Below are 24,640 nucleotides of genomic sequence, written 5' to 3' on the forward strand. Positions count from 1 at the left end.
GATTGTTTCTTCTGTAACTGTCATTTTATTCAGCCTGTCAGCCTTCTTAGTAAATATTTCCAAACTTTTCAGTATTTGAGGTGTAAGGTATCTGCATTTGTTCATTGCTTATTTGTTTAGATTGTTAGGATCTCTTAGTACCCACAGAAGAACGGAAGTGGCTTAGTGACTCAAGCATTTCATAGTGTTTCTTTGGATAGGCTTTTACCTTCTATCAGATTAGGTGGATATGTATTTGAACAATATTTATTTTTCTGACACATTTTTTATTATATTTTTTAAGTCCGAACAAATCAAATTGGTGTAGGAGATACTTAAATGTTTTTAAAACAAACTCCTTTTCTGGCAAAAATGCAACTGCTATTACACGTTTCCTATAGCTAAAGTAAATTAGTGAGGAAACTAATTTATTAATCTGTTGAGGTGTTTGTTTTATTTTTTTTTTATCCTAGGTAATATATGCATTCCTGTATTTGTGGATTTTGTACTCTTTCACACCATCCAGTATTCTCAGGATCCAGAATTTTGCATTATTAGCTAGTATCTCTGTAGACGTACTTTAGTCGCTTAAAATCTGCTTGGAGCTTCTTGTACAGCAGGTATGCAGCAATAGACTGACTTTTAGCGTTAAAATCTGTCTCCCTTTTTCCCCTGTATTCACAGGACAGAAGAATTTTTATTATTGTCTTTAAAATATATATTTGACCTATTCCATAACAAAATAAACAAGCCTTTTAAAACAAATTAAGCTGGCACTATGTTGCAGGCCATGTATTTACTTTATTTACAATTGTGCTGTAGGCAAGCACTTTCCTCTTCACTTGTTCCAGTCGTGGGCTCTGGGTTATGGGCTGGAATGTTACAGCTACTTTCAGAGCATTTGCTGAGCTGATTAATTTTTTCCATTCATCTGTTTGCAAATAGAGGCAAGTTTAAAAGCCTTGGAAAACCTTTTGAAATTAGTCAGGGAGTTTGGGTGATGCAAAAATCTGCGCGAGATAAGGGGGAACGATGATAGATTATGCAAACTTTGCGTTAGAGCTGTCAAAAGGTGGGACCAAGACATGTTGTTGCTCGGTGTCTGGTGTCTCCAGATAACCACATGTTACTGTGGGCTGCCAGAATACTGGCCTTGTCTTCTGACTCCATTTTGCTGGCAAGCTCTTTTTTCAGAGGCTGTACATAAACTGGAAGTAAGCTTAAAATGTGTTAATTTGCATGCGTACTCGTATCTAGTGAGAAGAAAATGTTCTTTTGAAATAACAAAATGTTGGCACAAATTCTAAGACAACTCAGGAGTAACATAGTACCTACCAGCTAATGATCTTCAGTTGATATGTTCTTAAACTTTCAGAAAAATTATTTATATTTTCTCTGGGTAATTGGGAGTTTGCTTTTATCTATAATATTGATTTCTAGAAGGAAAAACCATTGTCTGAAGAGTAAGAAAATGTATAGAGAATATTTAGAAAACATCTAGCTATTACCCAGGTTGATAAGGGTGTTGCATCTAGAAGTAGCACAGTAAGGTTTATAGGCATTTTAAAGAATGTGAAATGCTGGCGTTCAGTGTGCTTCAAAGCAGATTTAAACAGCAGAAGTAGTATTAGCACCATGTCGGCCTTTGTAAATTTTCTGTCTTATTCTACATTTAGGGCCTGTTTTACATGGTCTAATTTGTGCTTATTTCAAGCTTATTTGTGCTTTCAAGCCTACACTGTATTTATGATTGCCAAGATAGATAAGCCACCAGAAGTTTAAAGCTCAGTCCAAATTGGGAAACTGAAGAAGCACTGTGAAAGACAGGCTGTATTAATGACCATGTCTTGGGTAAGTAGATAGTGGTGGAAGGAAAAAAAGTGGGAAAAAAGTCTTTGTGTAGAAAATGAGAAAGTGCAAATGTATGTTTCCAGGTGGCATCAAAGATCATTAATGTCTAGCATTTGACAGCTAGCTCTGGTTGTGGCAGATTCCTTGTGGGGAATTAATGTGTATTTCTGTGAAAAACATCTGATACAGCCATAATGAGAGATGGTAGACCACACGGACTCATTGTTTGGTACACTAAACTTATGTTCGAAGAAGCATTTCAAAATAGCTACTATGCTTGGGCTGGCTTAATCATTTCTGTTCCGACAGTTATAACCTTGACTCTCTAGGTGGCAATACACATACGCAGTAAACTACAACAAATCTGGAAAATGTTTCGAGTGTGCTTTTATTCTGAACTGCTACTGAAAATTCAAGCAGTGACATCATGAATGTTAATCATTTCCTTACTGTGATACATAAATAAATGCAGATCAAGTCACAAGTTCCTGATTATAAGGTGACATGAGGTCTTCAGCATAATTGGAGTAGAAACATTTTGTCAAGAATTTTTGGTTCATCTCTTGTTTCTCTCTCCATCTTCCCCCCGACCCAAAAAGCTATCAGTTTTAACACATGAGAATTTGTTGTCACTAATTTTTGCACTGTGTCCATTAGTTACAACTGCAAAGCAAGCTTTTTATGGTTGTGTGTTTGATGGAAACCTCGATTTCTGAGTGAAGGATACTTGAAATGTACTCTTAAACTATGGGGAAGAAAAAGGTAAGTGCTAACTCATAAGAAACTAACTCATGAAATAGTGTGTAAATGTTGGTATACAACTAACAGTATATTTGAAATGTGTGAGGAAATCTCAGATGGGGTTTTTCAAGTAGTCTTATTAAAAGGTTGATTTTTAAAAATTCCTATATAAAGCTTATTCTATTTAAGAACTTAATGTTGATACAGCAAACAGTATATTTTTAATATTGGTATTTCATTTGTAAGCAAACTCACTAGGTAATAATGAGTATGTTTTAAACACTCTTCGTCAAAAAAAAAGCATTTATAGTTTCATAGTCTCTTCTAAGGACTTAAAAATAATTGTTATTTCTCCGCTTAAAGCCACACAGATTGTAGCTTTTTCACTACTGAAGGAAGAAGTTTTCTTACTACTGGTAACTGATAATCTTCCCAGGGGAGGGAAGGAGGCAAAGTAAAGTTTTGTTTGAAATTTTATTTTGCTTTTAAGAATTACGGTGGTGGATGGTAGCTTTCCTGGTTTTGTTTTGTCTTCATTTATAATAATGCATTTTTGAAAGATGGGATATTGACTAGCTAAACATTACATTTTTTTTCCAGTTTTGTTTTATGAATACCCGGGGTTGATGTTTGGATTGGAATATGATGAAATAAGTGGCTTACTAAGTATAAGAATGAGAAAAGTAAACAAAACCAGTATTGTACTATCTTCAGTGAAGTGTAAGCCAGAGGAAAAAAATTTTGTGCAGAGCTATGAATGGAAACAAGCCACATCTATTCACTGTTCCCTTGCACCAGTGAATTTTTTAATGTCCTTCATTTGTGTAGTGCAGAGCACTCTTTTACTTAAATTGGAACACACGATAATTAATTCTATTGGATATACCTTAACTGTCAAATGCCCTCTCTTTGAAGCCTGATCTTATATAGGCGGTATTTCTATTTGGTGATTCAACTTCTAGAATGTGAAAATCAGTTTCCTGGCATTTAAAACAGCCTAATTTTGCTTCTGGTTGCATAAAAAGCATTTATTATGTAAAAACTACTTTGGCATAAAATAAGCTACCAAAATCCTATGATTTCATGACAGTCAGTTGTAAACTGCAGGTTTTTGATCAAGAAATCACTAAATATTGAATCTGTGTATTTGATAATAGTTAGGTTTTCCACGTTTACCTTTTAGGAATTGGAGAATCCTGTGTTTGAAAAGAAAATCTACTGCAAACAAACCTCTGTATTTCCAGATGTGTAACGTACAAATAAAGAGACAACAAAGACAGCTTTTCATTCTTTAAATCGAAGTCATAAAAACACTGCGAGAGTATGATTGTGAAATATAGTGTGATATGAGAGGAAAGGGTGTGGCAAAAAATATTTATACTTTGTACATGCATAGTAATATCAAACCTGGATTGTTAATATAAAAATGCTTAAATTTCTATGACATGTCATGGCTTCAGAGAGAAATTATGATTGTTTTGATGTTCAATATGTGGGTTTTTTCCTTAAGAGTCCATACATAACATCTCCGAAGTGCTTTAGGGAACAGCTTGCTCAGTGGAGTCCCTTTGAGTCAAACAAATAAAAAATGTTGAATAGGCTCCCAATTATCTTTCTTATTATTTTAGCCCATGAGGCAGATTCTATATTTCAATGCATTGCTTTCTCCCCCATGTATATTATGCAGCTTTTCTGGATTTGTCAGTGCTAAAAACTGCAGTCTCAAATAATTTGGGGATTTGTATTTTATCTTTGTTAGGGTGGTCTTGAGTTATTGTGAGACTAGAACCATTAATTTATAAAGACAATTCATTTCAATAATGAGTTCAACAATCACAACATTCTTACTCAAATTCCTTAGATCACATTGTGTGGCAATTACCAATGTCTGTCATTGACTTGAAAGGGTGACCAAAGTGTAGCATTAACGATTTTTCCTTTTCAGTAAGGAAAATGAGAAACACTTTCCTTTTTAAAGATAGGATTTTGAAGGTGGTGTATTTCAGTGAAACAATTTTACTACAGGTTAGGGTGGTTTTTCTGAGATGTACAGTTCTGACTTGCAGTTCTCTAAATGCAGTGTACTCATGCTGCAGAAGATTTGTGCTTTCAGGACAGGTTACAGAAGTGAGCAGTAACTCTCTCAGTGTAACCTCAGAACAGGTCTTTATTTTTTTTTGTATGAAGTCTAAAGTAGTCGAGGAAAGAATTAACAGTATTTTCAGTGTGTCTTCCTAAAAAACCGCAAAACCCCAAAGGTCTATCTGATCACGTAATATATTTAAAAAAAAAAAAAAAAAATCAGTCACACCACTTTGAGTCAAGGATATAACAAAGCTAATTTCCTCTGAGGAAAAGTATTTAAGAGAATTCTTTCAGTTGCCAATACTGATTTCTGTGACATTTAAAACTACTATTTAAAAACACAATGTAGCAATTAGCAAATCATGTAAAGAATAAGACACTGGGTCACAGCAGAAGAATGTTTCAGAAAGGGATGACTGGCCCAGAGAAGAAATCCAAAATAAACGTAATTTTCTGAATAGAAGGAAGCTTAAATTTACTTTACTTTCTACCTAGAAACATAGGTATCTGAAGGTGAAACTTAGCCAGCCAGCAACAAACAGGCAACCAAGTTAATCAGTTTAAAGTTTGTGATAAGGCGTATTTCTACCATGTAATATATGATTGCTGCTCAAAACACAGCCTGAAAGCAATAATATTCCTGCCTAGCTAACAGTTGCATCTCAATATTTATTCACATGGGACTTCTGCCTACTGTTGACTGCCTGCTGCTTTTGGTTGGGAAGTGGTCAAAGCAACACCCTGCGGGCCAGATCCAGCTTGTAAGGTGAATCCATATGGTCACTTGCCTCCAGTGCTGTGGCCTTGCCATTAGGCTCTGCCTGATGGGGTGCCCGTGCCCAAACCACACAATTGCTAGGACAGCCTGTGAAACCCAAGAGCCAAGAGTTTTGGACTCGCATGCAGAGCAGTCAGCATTTATTTCTCAGAGGCACAGTGCCAGCTAAGCCCAGATGTGCCTTCAGCTGCCCCATTCTTTGGAAGAGTGGTCTGGGACAATATTATTCTTATATCAGCCCATCTCTCACACAGGATAATCTAGTGTAGCTTGAAGTCTTCTGCATATTCCACTCAGAGCATGTGTACTTGACTGACACCCTGGTGTCTTTAGGTTTTCCTCTTGCCAGGGGTCACTAAAGGACAGTTTTCTTTCTTTATGAAGCACAGTGCTCCTTGTACATTCATCGGTGCTTAACTCTTAATTTTTAGCTAAATAGCTTTAAGTGTCTTTGAAATAAAGAGATCATGTAGATAAGGTTTCTCTTTTTTTTCAGTCTCAAGCAGGAAGGTTTTTCTTTGTCTCCTTTCCTTTAAGGCTTGGACCATTTACTCTGGTGTGTTTGTGAGTGTGACTAGCAAAATAAACCTCCATCCTCCCATTTCTACCTTCTGTATAGTCCCTGTGAGAAAGATACATTGTATCTGGTATGAAAATAAATGGGAAGGGAAAGAACAGATTTTGAAAATTCATTTAAAATGAGGATTTGAAAACTCTGGTTGTCTCATCTGGACAAAGTCTCACTGAAGACTCCATATGCCAGACATTTGGCTCAGACCAGGGCACTGATAAGTCAGCATTCACATCTTCTAGGAGTACTCTGAAAGATGACATGTTTGAAAAATAAGTGAACTGATTTTAATTGAGGGATGCAAGAAAAGGCAGAGCAAACTTAGTAGAGGCAGTGTTCCCTGAGACTATTTTTTAAAACCCTTAGGAAGCAGGGATTGTGTTAACACTGAATTAACGTTCCTCAGAAATTTACAGTAAAATTTTTAAGGTGTTAATGTGTTACTGTGTAGCCAGTGACACATATCATAGGAGGGCTCACCTAATAGTGAGGTAAGAGCAGCAACTGATGTGGTTATCCTTTGATACTGCATCTTCCTCCTGGCTGTCTACATGATTGTTGCCCTTCAAAAGTACATTGTGCTTCTCCATTACTGTGAAGGGTTTCTTCTTGAGAAGTAGAGACTACTAAATTTTGAAGTTGCTGAACACATAAACACTCTCCTGCGCTGAGTCTTTAGTTCTTCACTTATTTTCCTAGCTCCATCAAGAAAATCGAGTATCAGAGACCAGTAACACCATCTGAAGTGTTATTTCTTAGTTCTGGACAGTGACATCCTACCTTAGGAATCAGGATGCTCGTTTCCATGAAACTATCACTAGAAGCACAGAAACTATTCATGACTGTATCGAGACTAAACCATACCATCACATTTTTTTCTTTGGGTCTTCACTAGCCTCAAAGGTATGTACAGAATGCATTTCAGGAGAATTGATGATTGGGTATTTGTGACTGTGACCATCAAGCTAACAAAACCTACTCTACTGCATTCCTGGCAACTTACAGACTCTAATAAAAAAAATTTTAAAGCCAATTTTTATTATAGAATAAATTCTGCGAACAGTCCTGGTGACTTTAGGTAATTCTCCATGCAAATACAAGATCTGAACTATCTTGGAGGATTTTGAGTCATGTTCAAATATCAGTAACTACTTGTTGCAAGCAGTAATCAATCTGACTAGAAAAAAACATAAAACGACGTGACACTCTAACTGTGTATAAATCAATACTAAAAGGCTGTCCTCATTCTTGCTTCTTGTTGAAGCACATCTGTCATGGGAACTAATAAATGATAGACATCTATATGCCTGCCTGAGTTCTGTCATCTTTAACTTTAATCAAAAAATCAGTTTATTTGTGATGAGGGAAGTTATGTTCTCCTTCTTGGAAAAGCATTTATTGGCATATCAGCATCTAATATCAGTGGGCAGTGGGGAGCAAGAGGAAAGATGTACTACAATCAGACCAGGAATAATGATTGCATATTTGCATGCTGTGAAATACACAATAAAGCATGACTTAAGCTCACTCCAGGAGGTTGCCTCTACACACTGTAAGTTGAAGGGGAGGACCATGGCATAAGCTTCAGTTCTGTTGTAGTCCATAATCTGTATGGTAAAGAAAAAAAAAAAAAAATAAATTTTGCCCTATAGAAATAATCTTCCACAGCACTTTCCCACAGCATACTAGAGCAATAACTGAAACAGTCATCTGATGACTGTGTGTTCAAAACATCTGCTACCAGCCTTTAGTGTTGGACTAAATTATGAGTCTTTTTTTATTTATTTTGGAAGATAAAGGTAAATAAGTCTAGTGGCAGGCTGATTTGTTGGCAACTATGTGGGATGGGTGGAGAAATCTAGAAGCAGCCTTCACCAGTTTCATTCATTGCTCCTCTCTTTGCTGCTTCATCAGTTCTTGAATATCTGCTAGGGAACTAAGTCAAAGGTAGAGTTTTGTAGGTAGTCTTATGAAACTCAATGTTTTCAGTGTGTTTGGAGATGATGAAACAATGAAACTGGGAGTTCCCTCTGAAGCAGATTAGTGCATAAATTGTAGATTAGTTTTGTCTTTTTCATTCCAGTATCTGGACACTCCTTTAATAGATCTTGCATGATTAAACAGGGTAGACAGAAAAAATGTTTTAATATGCTTGCTGGACAGGAGATATGATCTAACCGAACTTAATGAACAGAGTTGATATCTGCATGCTTATGACTTTATGGGCACCCTATGGAAACAACAAAAACAAATCCATTACTGTTTTAGTAAAAGTTTCTGTTAAGCATATTATCCTCCTTTTATATAATTTTTTTCACAGAAGATTTTTGGACTTTGAAAACAATGGAAAGTTATGCATGAGTTAATGCAGTCATACTTTGACACATCTGCATTTCACTTACTTAGGACACGAAAAGCAGGAGTTGTGAAACATTGTTCCTAATGGTCATCCAAGAACTGAGCCAGCCACACTGCTGTTGAAGTAACAGCTTAGATACTGGAAATATAGAATTTATAAAAAAAAGAAGCATAAAGGATGGACAAACAAGATAGCACTGATATTAAGGTAAGTCTACAAAAAAACAAGATTGATATGCTGCAGTTGGACTGCAGGAGAAAATGTCTCAGCTGTTCCGATTTCTGGAGACAACAGTATAAAAATTATATGCTAGTTATTATGTGGACTTCGAACTACTAAACAGTCTGTTACAAAACACATTACACGTGTTTTCATATCAGTGAAGTGCTGGAGAATGGACTGTGAGAACACATAGCATATGAATTGGTTTGTATGGCTTTGCAGAACAGATTTTTAGGTCTTCTTATTAGATTACAAATGGTGAGTTGTGATTCCAGGGAAGACTAAGAATTTCTCATGCTTGAGAGAAGATGCACAACTTAGAAAGAAACCGCAGAAATCTGGAATTAAGAAAATGCTTGCATTTCATAGGAATGTGTACACCCAGCTATGTCCCAGTTGAAATATAGAGAATCTGCATGTGCAGTCATACATGTGTTTCTGATCTCTCACACGGTTTCTGTTCATATGAAGAGCGGGCCTTGTAACAGTTACTTATATGTTCTATTAAAAGAACATTATTTCATTTATAAACATAGTTGAAATTAGCAAACTTGTGTAAGTTTCTGTGCTGACTCAGGATGACTTGAGATTTTTTTTTTTGGAAATAATATCTTAAAAGGTATAGCTATGAAGAGAATGAACAGGAAGACAGCTGTTCATCACCTGCTATAAGTTCTAGCGGTGCGTTCTGTTATTGGAAGCTGTAATGCTTTTTTAAGGCCTACTGTGTAAGAAGTGCAATGTAAGAAGTCTAAATACAAAAGAGAACCAGTGTAAGAAGCAAAAAGTTGTGTTTGGTGTACGAAGCAATTTTACCCTCCTTGTCTTTGAAAGAACAATTTATGTGAAACCACTGCTGAGTTTAACAGCTAATGTTTCAAAAGGCATGTCCCAATGCTAAGGAGGCTTTTCTGCTCTGTTTTTCGGGGCGCTGCTGAGCATGGGTGCTTGATCTAACAGTGGAAGTATCTTCTCCCTGCTGCTCTTGGTGGCTCTGCTCTGAGGCTCCCAGAGCTGAGACTACGTGGTCTGAAGGCAGGGCTCTCCTATACAGAGGAGGGAAGGCTGAGCATCACAGAGGAAGATGAGGCTTGGGCAGGAAAGTTAGAAACTGAGAGACCAGGAAATGAGAGAAACATCTAGAAAGAATAAGTGGGTGGGAAATACAGATAAAATCAGAGACCTGGGAGCTCACAGTCAATACAGTGGCACAACTGAAACCAGCAAAATAAAAGAAACATTAGGAAAAAACGTGGAAGAGAGGGCAGAAATAAAAGAACTGGAGGCTAAGATTGATTATGGGAAAAGGATAAGTCTATAGGGCAGAAGAAAATGGAGACTGAAAGAAAAGTGAGGTTTGAGAGACAAGTTGGAGGAAATACAGAAGACTGGAAAAAATGAAACTGAGAATAAAGGGAGAACAGCCTAAGTCTGCTGTGAGTCCACACTTGTTACAACCAGGTATAATTGCCACAGGTGCTTGTTTTGGTCTGACGGCTGTGGTCCCTAGCGCGTTCAAAGACTCCAGCCCTGCAGGAAACAGTGATAGCTGCTGAAAGGCTCTTGAGGCTCCGCCTTCAAGTTTTCTTTGTTGATGTGAAAAAAATGATACAAAATATCTGTGAAGAATAATAGGAAGATCAAGATCCTGAGAGCTCAAAAGTTTTGGTTTATATCCCAACTTCATCACTTTATGAAAAGTTTAATTAATACACTAGTCACATACTGGTTTTCTTGCCTGGTGCACAGGTTGAGTTGTTCATCATTGTGACCTGTAATCAGCTGTTTCTTTTTCACCACAATGTGTTGATTGTTTATGATTCAAGTCTTCATAATAATAGAATCACAGAATCATAGACTAGTTTAGGTTGGAAGGGACCTTAAAGATCATCTGGTTCCAACTCCCCTGTCACGGGCAGGGGCATCCCACTGCATCAGGCTGCCCAAGAGAGAATTGTTGGTTGAGCTCTTGGACCTCTCTGTAAGGTTATCATGACCACATGATAAATACCCTAAAAAGTGACCCGGGAAAAAAACCCAACTGGGTTCAGACGAGGAGGCAAGGTGCAGACAAACCGGAGCCAACCCCCGTATGCTGACTTCGGGATTGCTGTGGTTTTTGGACTCGATGAAGACCCCGGCAGGGTGGGAGCGAAGGGGGCTCATCCCGGCTGTGGGAGATTCCCGAGGGAGCGGCAGCGAGGGCAAAGCCCGCAGAGTTCCACGCAGGAAAGCATCGTCTGCCGCCTCGGGGAAGCGTGCATCTCCCTATATGTGTGTGTGTGGGGGGGGGGAAACAACAACCCCCTCAGCAAATAACTATCAGCGCGGGGGTAAAGGACGGCGCGGCGCCCCGCCCGCCCCGGCCGTGCGGGACAAGGCTCGGCGGCGGGATGGCGGCGTGGCAGGACCTGCTCTTCTCGCAGCTGGGCTCCGTGTGCCGCGGCGGCCGGGACTGGCGGGGGGGCGGCTGGCGGCACCGGGACCGGGCAGCCCCGCTCCGGCCGCGCTGCCGAGCCGCCGGCCCGCAGGTGAGGGGGCGGGGGGGGGGCGCTGCGGAGCCCCCCGGAGGAGCGGGAGGCGTTAGGGACGGTCCTCATCCATCCTTACCGGGCCGAAGTCCCCGCGGCCCGGGACAGAGAGGCATCTCCCAATGGGAGATTGGAGCGCGGCGCCTGGATGAGCCGCTCTCTCTCCGATGGTTCGCACGGCCGCGTCGCGAGTGGCATTCGAGCGCACCGGGAAAAGGCATCGGGGTCCCATCCGGGCGTCCTGGGGAGAGAACAGAGCTGTTGGTCCAGAGGAGGCTGCACGGATGATCCGAGGGCTGGAGCACCCCCCATCCAGGACAGGCTGAGAGAGTTGGGGTTGTTCAGCCTGGAGAAGAGAAGGCTCCGAGGAGACCTTGGAGCGACCTTCCAGTACCTGAAGGGGCTACAGGAAAGCTGAGGAGGGACTGTTCAGAAAGGATTGGAATGATAGAACTAGGGGACATGGCTATGAACTGGAGAGGGGCAGATTTAGTCTAGACATAAGAAAGAATTTCTTCACGATGAGAATGGTGAGGCTCTGGCCCGAATTGCCAGGGAAGCTGTATATTCTCCCTTCCTGGAAGTGTTCAAGGCCAGGCTGGATAGGGCCTTGGGCAGCCTGATCTGGTGGGAGGTGTCCCTGCCCATGGCAGGGGAGTTGGAACTAGATGATCTTTAAGGTCCCTTCCAACCCAAACTATTCTATGGTTCTATGACTGATGGCAAAGAGGAAACCTCAAGCTACAGGGGTACATTGTTTGGCCAGTGATTTAATGTTCTGGTGTCAGTGCTGGTTATCCCCACTGTACTTCTCCAGATGTGGTCTTGACTAGTTTTATACACATGCATCTGCTTGTATTTTAGTAGTCTTGAAAGGCTTTCAGAGAAAAGGACTGCCCATGCTACAAGCAGACATCACACGGTGATTTTGTGGTGGTGCCATTTGAATGCTGTGAAGTTTACAGTGGTTATGTGTAACATGTAAGAAAAATGCCTCTGACTCTAGTAAATTTTTACTTCTTTTTACCATGATGCTGACTGAAGACTTTGATGAAACTTCTGTGATTCAGTTGTTGGGATCTAAGAACAGAGCTCTGGTACTATAGATTAAATTGTGAGACTGGATAGTATTTCATATGCATCAAACTGTAGAAACATATCTAATGTATCCACTTCTGATATACTTGCTGATGTAAGAAATATAAGGATTCTTTATGAGTTTATGGATATAATTTAAAAAACAAACAGTATCTCCTTGTACACTAAGGAAAAATGAACTAATGTTTTAAGTCCCAAACACCTGAAGTTAAACCACAAACTGCTTTTCTTGGTACCGAAATGGACTGACCAAGTTTTAGAGAGGTTTAATGTATTTTGGACCTCCCATGGAAATTGCAATGTCACCTTAAAGGGCAAATTCATGTTGGTATGAGGCTAAAATGAGTTAAGGAAGCATTGTCATGGCTTGTTTAATGAAAAATATGCTGTGAAGTTGTGAAATCTGTTTATAGAATTTTTCTTTGATAGGTTTATATTACACCATAAAAAACTTATTTAAAATAGTAACAGGCTTATATAGTCTTATTAAAAAAAATGATAAGCAGCCAATAGGTTAGGTTGTGTTTGAACCTAAGTTTCCGTAATCGTTTTGTGGCTTGATAAGGGACAAGTGCTGAAGCCTTCTTGGCTATTACAAGGTCAGTGGCACAGATATTGCCCAATAGTGAATGTGCTGAAGTATGTTGTTCCTGGAAGTGACCGGTATCACGAAGAAACATAAGTATCTTATGGAACCATAGCAGAGAAAGACATTTCTTTCTGAGCAAGTTTTCCCATTTGTGACTACAGAAGTCGAAGGCAAAAAGTCATGCAGTTAAAAAGAGCAGAAGGTAGATAAGTTTAAAATTCCTACAGCTTATAAACAAAAATGATGTCTCAGTAAACATCTGTCTGTCCCTGATTCTTGTAATACGTAAATGTATTTTTGGGTAAAATACATCTAGGTGAACCCTTGTGGTCCACTCCATATGCTTTCAATTACCATTACTTTTGCTTCTGTTCTCATTGCTAATGTTTTACTAAAGTTTTTGAGAGCTGGTTATCCTGAAAGAAAAGAGGTCCCTTTGAGGGCCATAGGTCTGAGTAAACTGTTTAAGCCTGAAAAGCAGCAGGATTTATTAAGCATTTTTCTTCATCCTTTCCTTGGAGCTGGTGTTGCTTTGCATCTCCGGTGTAGTGCAGTTGCTGGTACATGCTGTTCTCAGTTGTCCCATTCCCTCTGTCGTTTGTATGGGAACAGAAGGAGGCATCTAAAAACAGTTTCTGGTGTTTCTTGCTATTCTTTTCACTGAGACAGAAGCTGGGCGCTGCCATGCTGTAAGTTGATAAATGCAAGTCAGAAAAAAGTTTTTAAGTCCATTGATGGTGTGACATCTTGTCACTGTTTCCAATCAAGTATCCTTGGGTTGTTAATGAAATTAATGCTTCTGCTTTCTCCTAATTATTAAGGGGGTTTGGGAGAATTGAGTTCAGCCCTCTTCAGCATTGTCAGTAATGATGAAACGCTGTACAGGAACTCTGATGAGGCAGACACTCATCTCCCAGCCTTTAGTGGTTTCAGGTGTAATGGTCTGGAATTTGGTAAACAGCCATGGATGTGCCTTGGTGCCTGCTCTGCAGTGTGAAAAAATAATGTTTTCTTTATAAAAGTGGCTTCCTCGCTGCCGGGTAGTGCTAGGAATTACACAGAGGTGACGAGGGTCACATCCATGAAGGGTTGGTAGCCTGTTGTGACCACAGTGTCAGTTAGGTGAGGCTGCTGAGATGAGACTGCAGATATGAAGTTTTTACCAGCCTTGCTGGGGTGGAATGATCCCAGGTTCGATCACAGCTCTACTGCTATAAACTACTGCATTTATTTACATTTTATTGGTGCTATTTAACCCCAAGAGAGGGGTAGAGGATCTTCTACTAGTACACCCAAAGTGCTTATGAAATCCATCAGTCCCTCCGCCCACTGGCTCACCAGCATTTTGCAAGGACTGGGTGGTGGTGCCATGCAACCTAAGCCCTCTCTGCTAGCACCTCCTGTGCCGACGCAGCTCACAAGACCGTCCAAACACAGATGCAGCCGGGCTTGGTGAGCAGGGAGCGTTCCTGGGAGGCTGGGTGGGCTTTGGGGCAGCCACTTGGGAAAGGAGTTGTCAGTGAGATAGAGCAGAGACCCCTTAGGTTGCAGGGGAGTGTGCGTGGAAGTGCAGTCTGGTAAGGTGGGGGCCAGGAGCTGCAGACTGACTTGGTGCTGGGAGGGCAGTTGTGATGCCTGCCAGGCCATCCTATCCAGCCCAGCACAAACAGCAGCTGAAGCTGCTCCTTGCTGCCCAGCCTTGGGGAAATTCAAGCCTTTGAGGGTCCCTTTGTCTTGCAATCTCCGGTGCAACAAACCAGGAGATAGGTCTGGCGTGGCAGAATGTGTCTTGGCACACAAGGCCAAAGGCATGGCAATACCCAAGGGACAGAGTTCAGATGGCTTCTGTGGCAAAGGCGTAGGAGGATGTTTCCATCCTCAGAGTCCCCAGCAGCTGTTCCCAGGTTGTGGCTGGCTCTTCCTCTGGCTGAGTCAAGGCAGCTGTTTGCAGGTCTGTGGTATTTGGTGGGTTAATGATGTGACTTAATTTGAAAGCAGGACAGCAGCACAATAGAAAGCTTTTTGTTTTCCCTTTCTGCAAGGTGATGGGTGGGCAGAGCTGAGGAAAGTGGTGAGCTGCATCTGGTTGGGAAATGCAGAAGTGGGATCATACCTTCAGCCTTCTTGGAAATCATCTGAGCTGTGCCCCACTCTCTTTGGAGAATGGGATTTCAGTCCTGACAGAGTCTAGCTGTGCGTGCAGAGACTGCTGTACACTGCCGTCAGAACCATGAAGAATTTATTACTATGTGAGGCAAGCAATGGAGCAAAAAGAGCAATGCTGACAGGAGTGACACTGAACAGTTGTGTGGCTCCAGAGGTGAGATGTGTGGGTCATTCATATCCTGTAAATTCCATAGTATTACAATTCAATACAGATTGCTATCAAGCTGTGCCTTACTGGGACCCTTCATGCTTCCTCCAGCTGAATTTAGCAGACTGTTTTCCACTTTAGATATGTTAGATATGTCCTGTCTTCAGCAAGTCACTTCTCTAGTCAATGTGTTGTGAAAAAATAAAACAAAACAAAGCTCTGAAATTTACTAGGAGGTAATTTTCTTCTTTTCTTTCTTATTTAAACCAGGAAAAGCTTTGTGCTGTATAATTTTGAGTCCTTTGATGGAGGAGTGCGTTTGTGTTTAATAAAGAAATCCTGTAACATTTGTTGCTGAGAGAGGCTATCCTTATATTTAAGGATTTACAGTAATTTGCAAATACAATTTGTGTTAACTGGCCATTTTTTTCTCTTTTACTAGTGCCTACTCTTGTTTGCCAAAAGTTTAGTGTGTTTTATGTAATTTGTTCTGTACTTTCTCAGGAACTATCACACTTCTAGAGTGGCCTGTTTTAAGCAGAAAGCCAAATTATGTTTAATGTCACAGAGAATTTTTGTCATTTCCAGTTGGGGAATGGACCAGGAAACTTTTTTTTTAAGTATTTTGCAGATGTCCAATGCCAACATAGGATTTTTAGCAGTCCTTTTTGGTCCTATTTTGATGATAGGGCTGAGGAAAATAAATTGTCATTTGAGTGTTCTTGTGTTCATCTAACTTGCAAAAAGCCTGGGCTGTTTGTAGATATGTTAAGGTGAGGGCCTCTGTGGCTTTCCCTACTAGTCCAGTGCCATGGACTGTGCAGGGCGACAGCAGGGTCTGCTTGGACCCTCCAGCTGCACACCAGGGGTTCCTCCATGAGCACAGGCATCCTGAGATGGGTGTGGTCTCAGGGCAGAGCTGTTTGATATGTTTCTTAAAAACATAACATGTTAAGGAATAGCAGAAAAAGCTTACAAACCTAAAAAGTAATAAATTAATTAAAGGCTTTCAGACTTGGCTTGGTTTTCTGTCAGCTGGCTCTGTGGTCCAGAGATCAAGCAGGAACTTCTCTGACGAGAAGAGGATTTTGTATTTAGTGTTTCCTGTGTTTTGTTGTTACGACCCCATTGCTATTTGCATTCAGAAATAGTCTTCCAATAATGTTGCATGATCTGCTCTGAAAACAGAAGCAACATGCTGGAAAGCCATAACAGTCAAAAGGTTTTTCTTTTACTGGTTAAGTTTGGGATCAACATACTTGAAAAATTTTTATGAGCCATCAATGTAAGGCCCCAGTCCAGAAAAACACTGAGGCTTACATACTTAGCTTGTAAGTGCAGTTAATTAAATGGGAAAGAAAATGCTACAGCACACTGTTGGCTGAAGACTGAATTTATATATTTCTGAGAAGTTGACACATTCAATTTGTACTAAGGAAAATAATCTAAAATTTCTCCTCAGTGTGACTGAAGATTTTGAACAATTTCTGTTGTTTCTCTCCAATTTGAGTCTGCATTTACCCTGCTAAGACAGATGTCTTCTCTTCTGTTAGTGTAGGTAGTGTATCCGTGAAGATCTGAGTACGTGTTTACAGCGGATGTGTTTGAATTAATTACTAGTAAATAATCACAGAAAGTCTGCTGTGACCTGAAATGCTATGTTATTTTTAAAAGAGGAAAACAGAGAAACTTTCACTGTTATTTAATCTGGAGTCTTCCAGCAGGTAGTTTGGGATTCACTGATAGTTGCTTTATTGGGTATGATGAACTGGTGAACTACAGTGGAAGCATTCAAATGAGATTAGTTGCACAATGTTTTTGAAATATATTGATAAAGTGGTTTTGCAAGGTCAAATACAATGCAATGTTGCCACAGACATGCAGGATCCTGAACACTTGTGCAAAAGAATGGGTGAGAAAAACTGAAAAAGCCAGAGATGCCAGTAAGAGATGTACTGATATGTGGTAGAGATGGAGGTGAGGGGAACCACAGCATGTCTATGTTACAAAGCCAGGCTGTTGTCCTCTGACCACGTAGCCACAAGGAAATTCTAGAAGACTTGAGGGTTGAAAAGCTCACATTGGGTTGATATTTTATTGCACATGACCCTGGAGTTCTCAATGCACTTCTACCCTACATGGATCCAAAGTGGTGTGCTTTGTTACAAGCACTTGTTATATTACTTCATACCATAGCATGCACGTAATGGATGCTAAACCAGAAAGTTCCTGCCCTGAAAAGCTTATGCAAGACAGCCTGTTAAGTTGGAAACCTCTTTAAAGCTGGCAGTAGTTTACCAGTTGCCATGGGATGCAGAAATACTGCTGAAGTCCTGTTTTTCATATAAGAATTACTAGGTATAAAGTGATGATACTGGCAAGTCCACCTTAGCTTTTATAGTTAAGGAAGAGTTTCCAGGGGTAAGAGTTCAAGAGATACCAATGTGCTTATAGGCTAAGCTCTTGTGAAATAGTCTTGAGTGTTAGCTTACGAGAACTCTGGCTGCATTTCAGGTATCTAATGTTCTTGCAAGTGACCTGCACTATGTGTAGTTAATTTTTAAAAGGGTTTAAGATATATTAGGGTACAATGCTGAACACACAGGCTGGATTCTTGCAGTGTCTGTAATAAAGGGAGGTTCTTCTTTGCCTCTCCTCACTGTGTATTTGAGTAAAGTCTGGTGACACACTGTTCTACACTGACTGCTCATAGGTATGCTTTCACCTGAAAGTGGTGTCTCCTGCCTTCCCAGGCACTGAAAATATTTTTTTTATCTTTATGGTATTTCTAATTCTTGCTATCAGCAGTAAAGGTACTGTGCAAGTATACTGGGGTCCTGAAGCAAATCTATTTGTGCCAGTATTATCTGTTGCTATTTAATGACTATTTGCTTTCACCCTGTAATTTTGAGGGTAACAAATAATTTCTTAACTGGAAAAAGGGTTGTATAATGTGCAATTACACTTCCCCAAGATTCTGGCAAACCTGCTCAGCAGTGCAAAAGTATTGGCTCTAATATTTAAGATCTTTAGGAAAACCCAAATTCTTGAGAAGTGACATAGAAAAATGTTGTATGTAGTGGATTCACTATGCACTCACTGCATGCAGAGCTGAAGTATGGTGCTTGGCAGCACTTTTTAGCTCTGAAGTAGTGTTTTGTCTCTTCGTTATCAGTACAAGTTTGTTGCTGTTACAGTAAGCAACGTATAACTTGATTGTTCTGGCTAGTTTCCAGCTTGACTGTACTTTCCTAATGAACTAGCCTGTTATTTAAACTGGCTAGTTATGATATGATTTCTCATCATCTATATCATCTGTATCTATAATGTGTCATTTAAGGCAGTTGCTGCTTTTTGTCCAATAAATGGTTATGTCAATATTGGATGAAATTATTCTGTCACAAGAGATGTGTGCCTTTTAATTTCCTGTAGCAGGGAATTAAACAGTATGCTGGTTTATTAGAAAATGTGTGCCTCTTTGCTTTTCACACCAAAGGGAACGTAAGTACAGCTAATGGTACTAAAAATATGGTGTATAATATTGCTGTGTAACCTAGTTTTCCTGAGTTTGATACTCAACCAATAAACAGTGCTTATTGTCTGATCTGGAAGAGGCTGAATGTTTCTAGCAGATCTTGGTTTAGTAAAGCTAATTCTGGAGCAGGACAAATGCTCATAAGCCTCTACTTATCAGTGTTTAATTGGTGCAGTGTATCTAAAGGCTTTGACTCTGGCAGCTCCTTTGCGAGGGACTGAGGTGGGGCAGAAGAAAGCAACAGCAAAATTTGAAGCAGTCACACACTTGCCCTGGGCGAGTGGATGGTGAAATCAGCATGGGCAACAGTACAGCAGGTTATTGCATGGATACGTTGCCCCATCCTCTGAGACAGGTGAGACAAACTTTGTTTATTTGCTTGATGACCTGAGTGGAATGGTGGTATGGTCACTCACCTCACTGGTGGCGTCCCTGGATTTTGGAAGACAGGTCACCTCTGTGCTAGGCTGGGGTTTTAGGTTTTGCCTGCTGCTACTCACTGTCAGCAAAGATTTGAAAGAAATTAGTGGTCCAGGTGTTTTTCGGAATTTTATGCTCTGATCTCTTTCTTTACTTCTGGAAACCTTAATATTTGAACATTACTTATATTTAACCAACTTGACCTGACAGTGTCCCTTTAATACCATATTGTGCAAGGATCTTAGACATTAAAAGCATTGGAGAAGTGATTAAAAGCCATTTTCTAAAAACTACTCATGTGCCTTAAATTTTGGAGCCAAATACTTGCCAGTCTATTGACTAAATCAGTCTAGAAATCTCCAAAGCCTCTTCTGTGGCAAGGGAGTATAAGTAGGAATCCTAATCCTCAGACTGGGGAAAAATGAGAAGGCAAAACTCCCAAAGGTCTCAGGACTTTCTGGGAGGGAAACTGGAAGGAAAATTGCAATATAAACTTCACTTCAGGTGAACTGTGCATCACAGTAGAAACTTGCCAGTCATAAGGAATGTGTAGGTGCATTTTTCTCTTCTTTAAGGTTCGGTGGTAGAAAGAATACGGTTGATGCTGGCTGAGTTGTATGTACCTCACTGCAGTGACGGTAGAAATTTTCATTTGTTGTTGAAGTGGAATTAAATGACAACAGTTCTGAAACAGTAGACAGAGTTTTATGGAAAGAGATATAGGTGTTACAAAGGTAGCAATCGAGAGCAAATAAAACAGCGGTTTAGAAGTCTCCTCTTTTCATTTTTACTTGCCCAGATCTGAAGTCATGGATGACTGTATAAAATATGAAGTTTTAAAAACCATTTCCTGATTATACAATCTGCTTAGAAACCTAAGTAAAGCCGTAGAATAAGAAATTAATATTATTGTTATGATGCAAATTTAACATATTATGTAAAGATTTCACCGTATATAAAATTAAGAATAATGTTATTTCTGTTGTGTCTGACAATGTTTCAGATTTAAATTTATGCTTCACAAGATAAAATACAATGATACAGTCTTGTATTTTATTTTTTTACTGTAGTTGATTGGATATTTATAACTAGTACCATCTGTGCAGGAACTTCCTTAAAGAAAAAAATGGTGGAATTAACAAACAATATTTTTTGCTATATTCACGTCTATCACTTGATCTGAAAATATATGTTAAAGTTGCAGGCTTCATCAGGATCATATAAAGATTATATGCTATCTAAGTATTTCTTTTTAAATATAAAGATACAGGGCTCGGCACTGGGTCCAGCCCTGTTCAATTCCTGGTCTTTATCAATGACCTGGATGAAGGCATTGAGTGCATCCTCAGCAAGTTTGCGGATGACACTAAGCTGGGTGGAAGTGTGGATCTGCTGGAGGGTAGGGAGGCTCTGCAAAAGGATCTGAACAGGCTGGACCGCTGGGCTGAGACCAATGGCCTGAGGTTCAACAAGGCCAAATGCCGGGTCCTGCACTTGGGGTACAACAACCCTATGCAGCGCTACAGACTGGGGGAAGAGTGGCTGGAGAGCTGCACGGAGGAGAAGGACCTGGGGGTGCTGGTTGACAGCCAACTGAACATGAGCCAGCAGTGTGCCCAGGTGGCCAAGAAGGCCAATGGCATCTTGGCTTGTATCAGAAACAGTGTGACCAGCAGGTCCAGGGAGGTGGTTCTCCCTCTGTACTCGGCACTGGTGAGACCGCACCTCGAATACTGTGTTCAGTTCTGGGCCCCTCACCACAAGAAGGATATTGAGGCTCTGGAGCATGTCCAGAGAAGAGCAATGAAGCTGGTGAGGGGGCTGGAGAACAAGTCTTATGAGGAGCGGCTGAGAGAGCTGGGGTTGTTTAGCCTGGAGAAGAGGAGGCTGAGGGGAGACCTTATTACTCTCTGCAACTACCTGAAAGGAGGTTGTGGAGAGGAGGGAGCTGGCCTCTTCTCCCAGGTGACTGAGGACAGGACAAGAGGGAATGGCCTGAAGCTCCGCCAGGGGAGGTTCAGGCTGGATATCAGGAAAAAATTCTTCACAGAAAGAGTCATCGGGCACTGGAACAGGCTGCCCAGGGAGGTGGTCGAGTCACCTTCCCTGGAGGTGTTTAAGGAACGGGTTGATGAAGTGCTTAGAGACATGGTTTAAGGGAGTGTTAGGAATGGTTGGACTTGATGATCCAGTGGGGCCTTTCCAACCTGGTGATTCTATGATTCTGTGATCACTCTGGCAAACTTTTTAAAAAAGTAAAGATTAATGTTGAAATATATGTATGGGAGATTATTATGTTTCTTTGCAAGGCATGGTGAAAACTCCTTGTATTGACTCAATTGTGCTTTGAAATGTTGTTTTCAGTGTTGTTCTCTAAGACACCCTAAGGGAAGTTAACTGAGCTGAGTGTTGTGCTAGGGAAGTCTGCTTCTGAGTGAGATGCATCCTTGGTGCTTTGAGGTTCAAAGATCAAGTAAATTTCATAGTGATCTTGTTCATCTGAAATAAATGGGAATTTTGTCAATGGCCTCAATAGGAGCAAGGTTATGGTACATGATCCAAACCTATAGTTTTTTTTTTTCCCCCGTTGACTTTGTGGGACCCTGAGCCTGACCCATTGTGACTAGAGTGGCCTGGTCACATGTGGCATGTGTTGGTCACTGCCCTTTCTGCCTCAGTCACAGAAAAACACAGGTACTTTTGGATCAAATTGAAAACGGGTACACAAAATATTCAGAATCTCAAATGTTGATATTTTTGTCTAAACCCTCAACCAACCTCCAAAATCTAAAAACAGAATTTTTTTTTTTTAAAAAAGATATCTTTTTAGGAGACAGCTTGGCTATTCATAAAGCTGAGAACTCACACAATGTATTGCCATCCTTGAAGACAGTAAGTTATATTTTGCTTAGAAATAATACACCAAACAGCTGTCTTGTATCAGATGATCACTCCCCCATTTACAATTATTGAATTGTATTTTGTCTTGTATTGTGTAACTTTATGATGAGGAACACTGAGCTTTGGAGATACTCTCATATGGAATATTCAAAGGTATTCCCATATGGATTAGCAGAGTGCTAGTGTGCTAGTGCTTACCTGGCAGCATGTTTTGCTGCTGGTGTGTAGGCTGATGCAATGCTCCCCTCTTACATCAGGCTGTGTATCTCCAATGCTGGCCTTCACACATGGAAAAATACCCAGATTACACTCAATTTCCAGAGTAAGTTATGCTGTAGGTAAAGTAGCTTAAGGGAAGCTATTTGTGATTCCACAATGCCAAAAGCTTGCTCAAAATTGCTTTGAACTAATGGTGCTTTAACAAATTAAAGTGACAGCAGTTGGATGATGATGTCCTCTCACTAGGCTGAGCATGTTGCCTCTCGTCAACCTCCTGGCCATTCTGTCACACCCTTTCCTGCTAATGAGAAGTTAAATAAAGTTCATTTTTATCCAAGGCGTCTCAAAGTATAGAAAGTTTTTTTTGTTCCCTAGCTCTGACTGAAAACCAGAAATAGTAATGGATTTCATAAAAATCAGAGTTCTGGGGTATATAGAAACATTTCACTGTTTTGCTTGGTAGCTTAAATTACTAGAATAAAGTAGTTTAGGAAACAAGAAATTGTACTGATTGCTAATGAGAATACTACTGAAAGGGTGTTGAGAAGGGATGTACCTGCCCTCAGATTTTAAAATTTCTTCACTGTTTCCAAGGTTTTTATCCAGATTTAGTTTTTGCACCTTGTCTTGAGTAGGTCTCTTTCTGAGATAACTAATTTTCTTGCATGCCTGTGCTCTATCCAGCCCTGAGGATCTTCCATGTTGTTACTCCTTCATTTGAAGCTCAATCAGACACAATTCAATTAGTTGCTTCCAGAAGAATGTGCATGCACACCAATTCCATCAAAATATTTTCTAATGATCTCTTTCATCTTTGTCAGTGCAGCCTGTTTCACAGTACTTTAAAACCAAAGGTAGGCTCCATTAGTCTGGGTGGAAGCTGGGTCCCCATCTGCAGACAAGCTGTTAGTTCACTTAGATCCTCTATAACTGTGTTACTGACTGGGAAACTATACAGGGCTATTTAGGGATGTGAAGATGAAGTAAAAACTCAAAGAGGCCTGTTTAATTAAGAATCATAATTCCATTCAGGAGATAAAAGAGAGATGTTCTCATTTAGAAGAATTATTACTGAACTCCATCCATAAAATGCTTGCAGCAGCACTTGTAATAAGTTGAATTACTGTCATTCTTATTAGTATAATTATTTTCTAAGTCATTGTATGAAAGACATTTTACCAACAGGTACTTACCAGAAAGTATTTTTATAGAGTAGATATCTTCAGAGGAAATATTGTTTTTAAAAATGAGGAGTGAATAAGGAGTCAATGTTTATTATTTGATTACTGTTTGCCTTGTATACCTAATCACAAACCAGGACCCTACTTCGCCCTGTGCTGGACAGCTTACTGTCTGTGCATAAGGAAGACAACAGATGCACAGGCAGTGAGATGAACTTGAGAAACAATGAGATAATAATGGTTGATATAATTGTATTTACTCTTTATGATAAAAATACCTATCTGTTGTGTGTTTCATTGTACAAGTAGGTCCCTTTGAGGATGAGAGAAAATCCTTTGCTCCCAGTGTTTCCTAAATTCAATCCCAGAGATTTCAAAGTTCGGCATCCAAAAGCTATCATTCTTTTCACAGAATTCAGTCCTGACAGACCTGAAGAGAAAGACATTCAAAGACTTCCAATGAGATTATTTGAAAAAAATCTGTGTACCACAGTGACTGTTCATTTTACTCAGCTGCAATAGGATTCACTAAGACAAATTCCAGAGTAAAAAACTCACCTGATATACGCTCTTAAGTGCTAGCCTTTGGTCCTTGCTTTTGCATTTCGCTGTAGTCTTAGTTCAGAAACTGTACAGGCAGGATGAATCTATTCTTAAGCTATTCTTAACTAAGAATAATAGAAGAAGGAATCCACTGTCTCTTTCAGATAAAGAGAGAACCTTGCCTTTTTTGACACAGCTTTAGTAAGATTGCCATTTGCTAGTCTTCTAGCAGAAGGGAAGTGCAGTCCTTTAAGCAGTTCTGATCTGTGCTTCACTCAGTTCCTCTGTTGTGACATGTTTGACATATCCTCTAAATAATTGTCATGTTTATTAGTGAGGGGTGAATGAATTTTAATATTGATCTATCTGTGGAGCTGTGTACAACTTGGGAGTGAACAGCTAGGACTTTTCCGAGCTGTAGCTTCAGCTTATAGTGTTTGGTTTCATCTAACATCATGATGGAAATCTTTATGAGTTACAAGTTAAGTGTTATACAGCCATGTAGGTGTTACAGTGCAATACTTGGCATTATGTTCTTAAGCTCCAGAATACAATTACATTTCAAATGTCTTTCCAGTGCCCCAAATCTTGGATTGAAGAGGTCTTCAGTAAAAGAGAATGTGCACACGTCATTCCCAGTTCGAAAGATCCTCACAGGTAAAACAATGAATTTCACTTCCTTGCTGTTACACTTAGAAAGAATCAGAAAAATTTTGTATGAAT

The 24,640-nt window shown here is 40.0% G+C and overlaps 1 protein-coding gene across 3 annotated transcripts in view; it reads left to right on the forward strand.

Annotated features, from left to right (window-relative positions):
* Positions 1 to 117: 117 nt before the first annotated feature.
* TRPM6 (transient receptor potential cation channel subfamily M member 6) overlaps positions 118 to 24,640 on the forward strand; it is a 97,580-nt gene continuing 73,057 nt past the window's right edge. The window contains exons 1-3 of one of the 3 annotated variants that reach the window (XM_054054061.1): positions 118 to 2,592; positions 8,412 to 8,571; positions 24,495 to 24,574. In XM_054054061.1, coding sequence (XP_053910036.1) covers positions 8,542 to 8,571; positions 24,495 to 24,574 — 110 coding nt within the window. In that variant the 5' untranslated portion in view covers positions 118 to 2,592; positions 8,412 to 8,541. Of the gene's footprint in view, positions 2,593 to 8,411; positions 8,572 to 10,979; positions 11,118 to 24,494; positions 24,575 to 24,640 lie in introns of those variants that run through there. The other 2 variants (XM_054054062.1, XM_054054060.1) reach the window with 2 other exon arrangements.

Source organism: Cuculus canorus, chromosome Z (assembly GCF_017976375.1).
Source record: "Cuculus canorus isolate bCucCan1 chromosome Z, bCucCan1.pri, whole genome shotgun sequence".
Taxonomy (NCBI): Eukaryota; Metazoa; Chordata; class Aves; order Cuculiformes; family Cuculidae; genus Cuculus; species Cuculus canorus.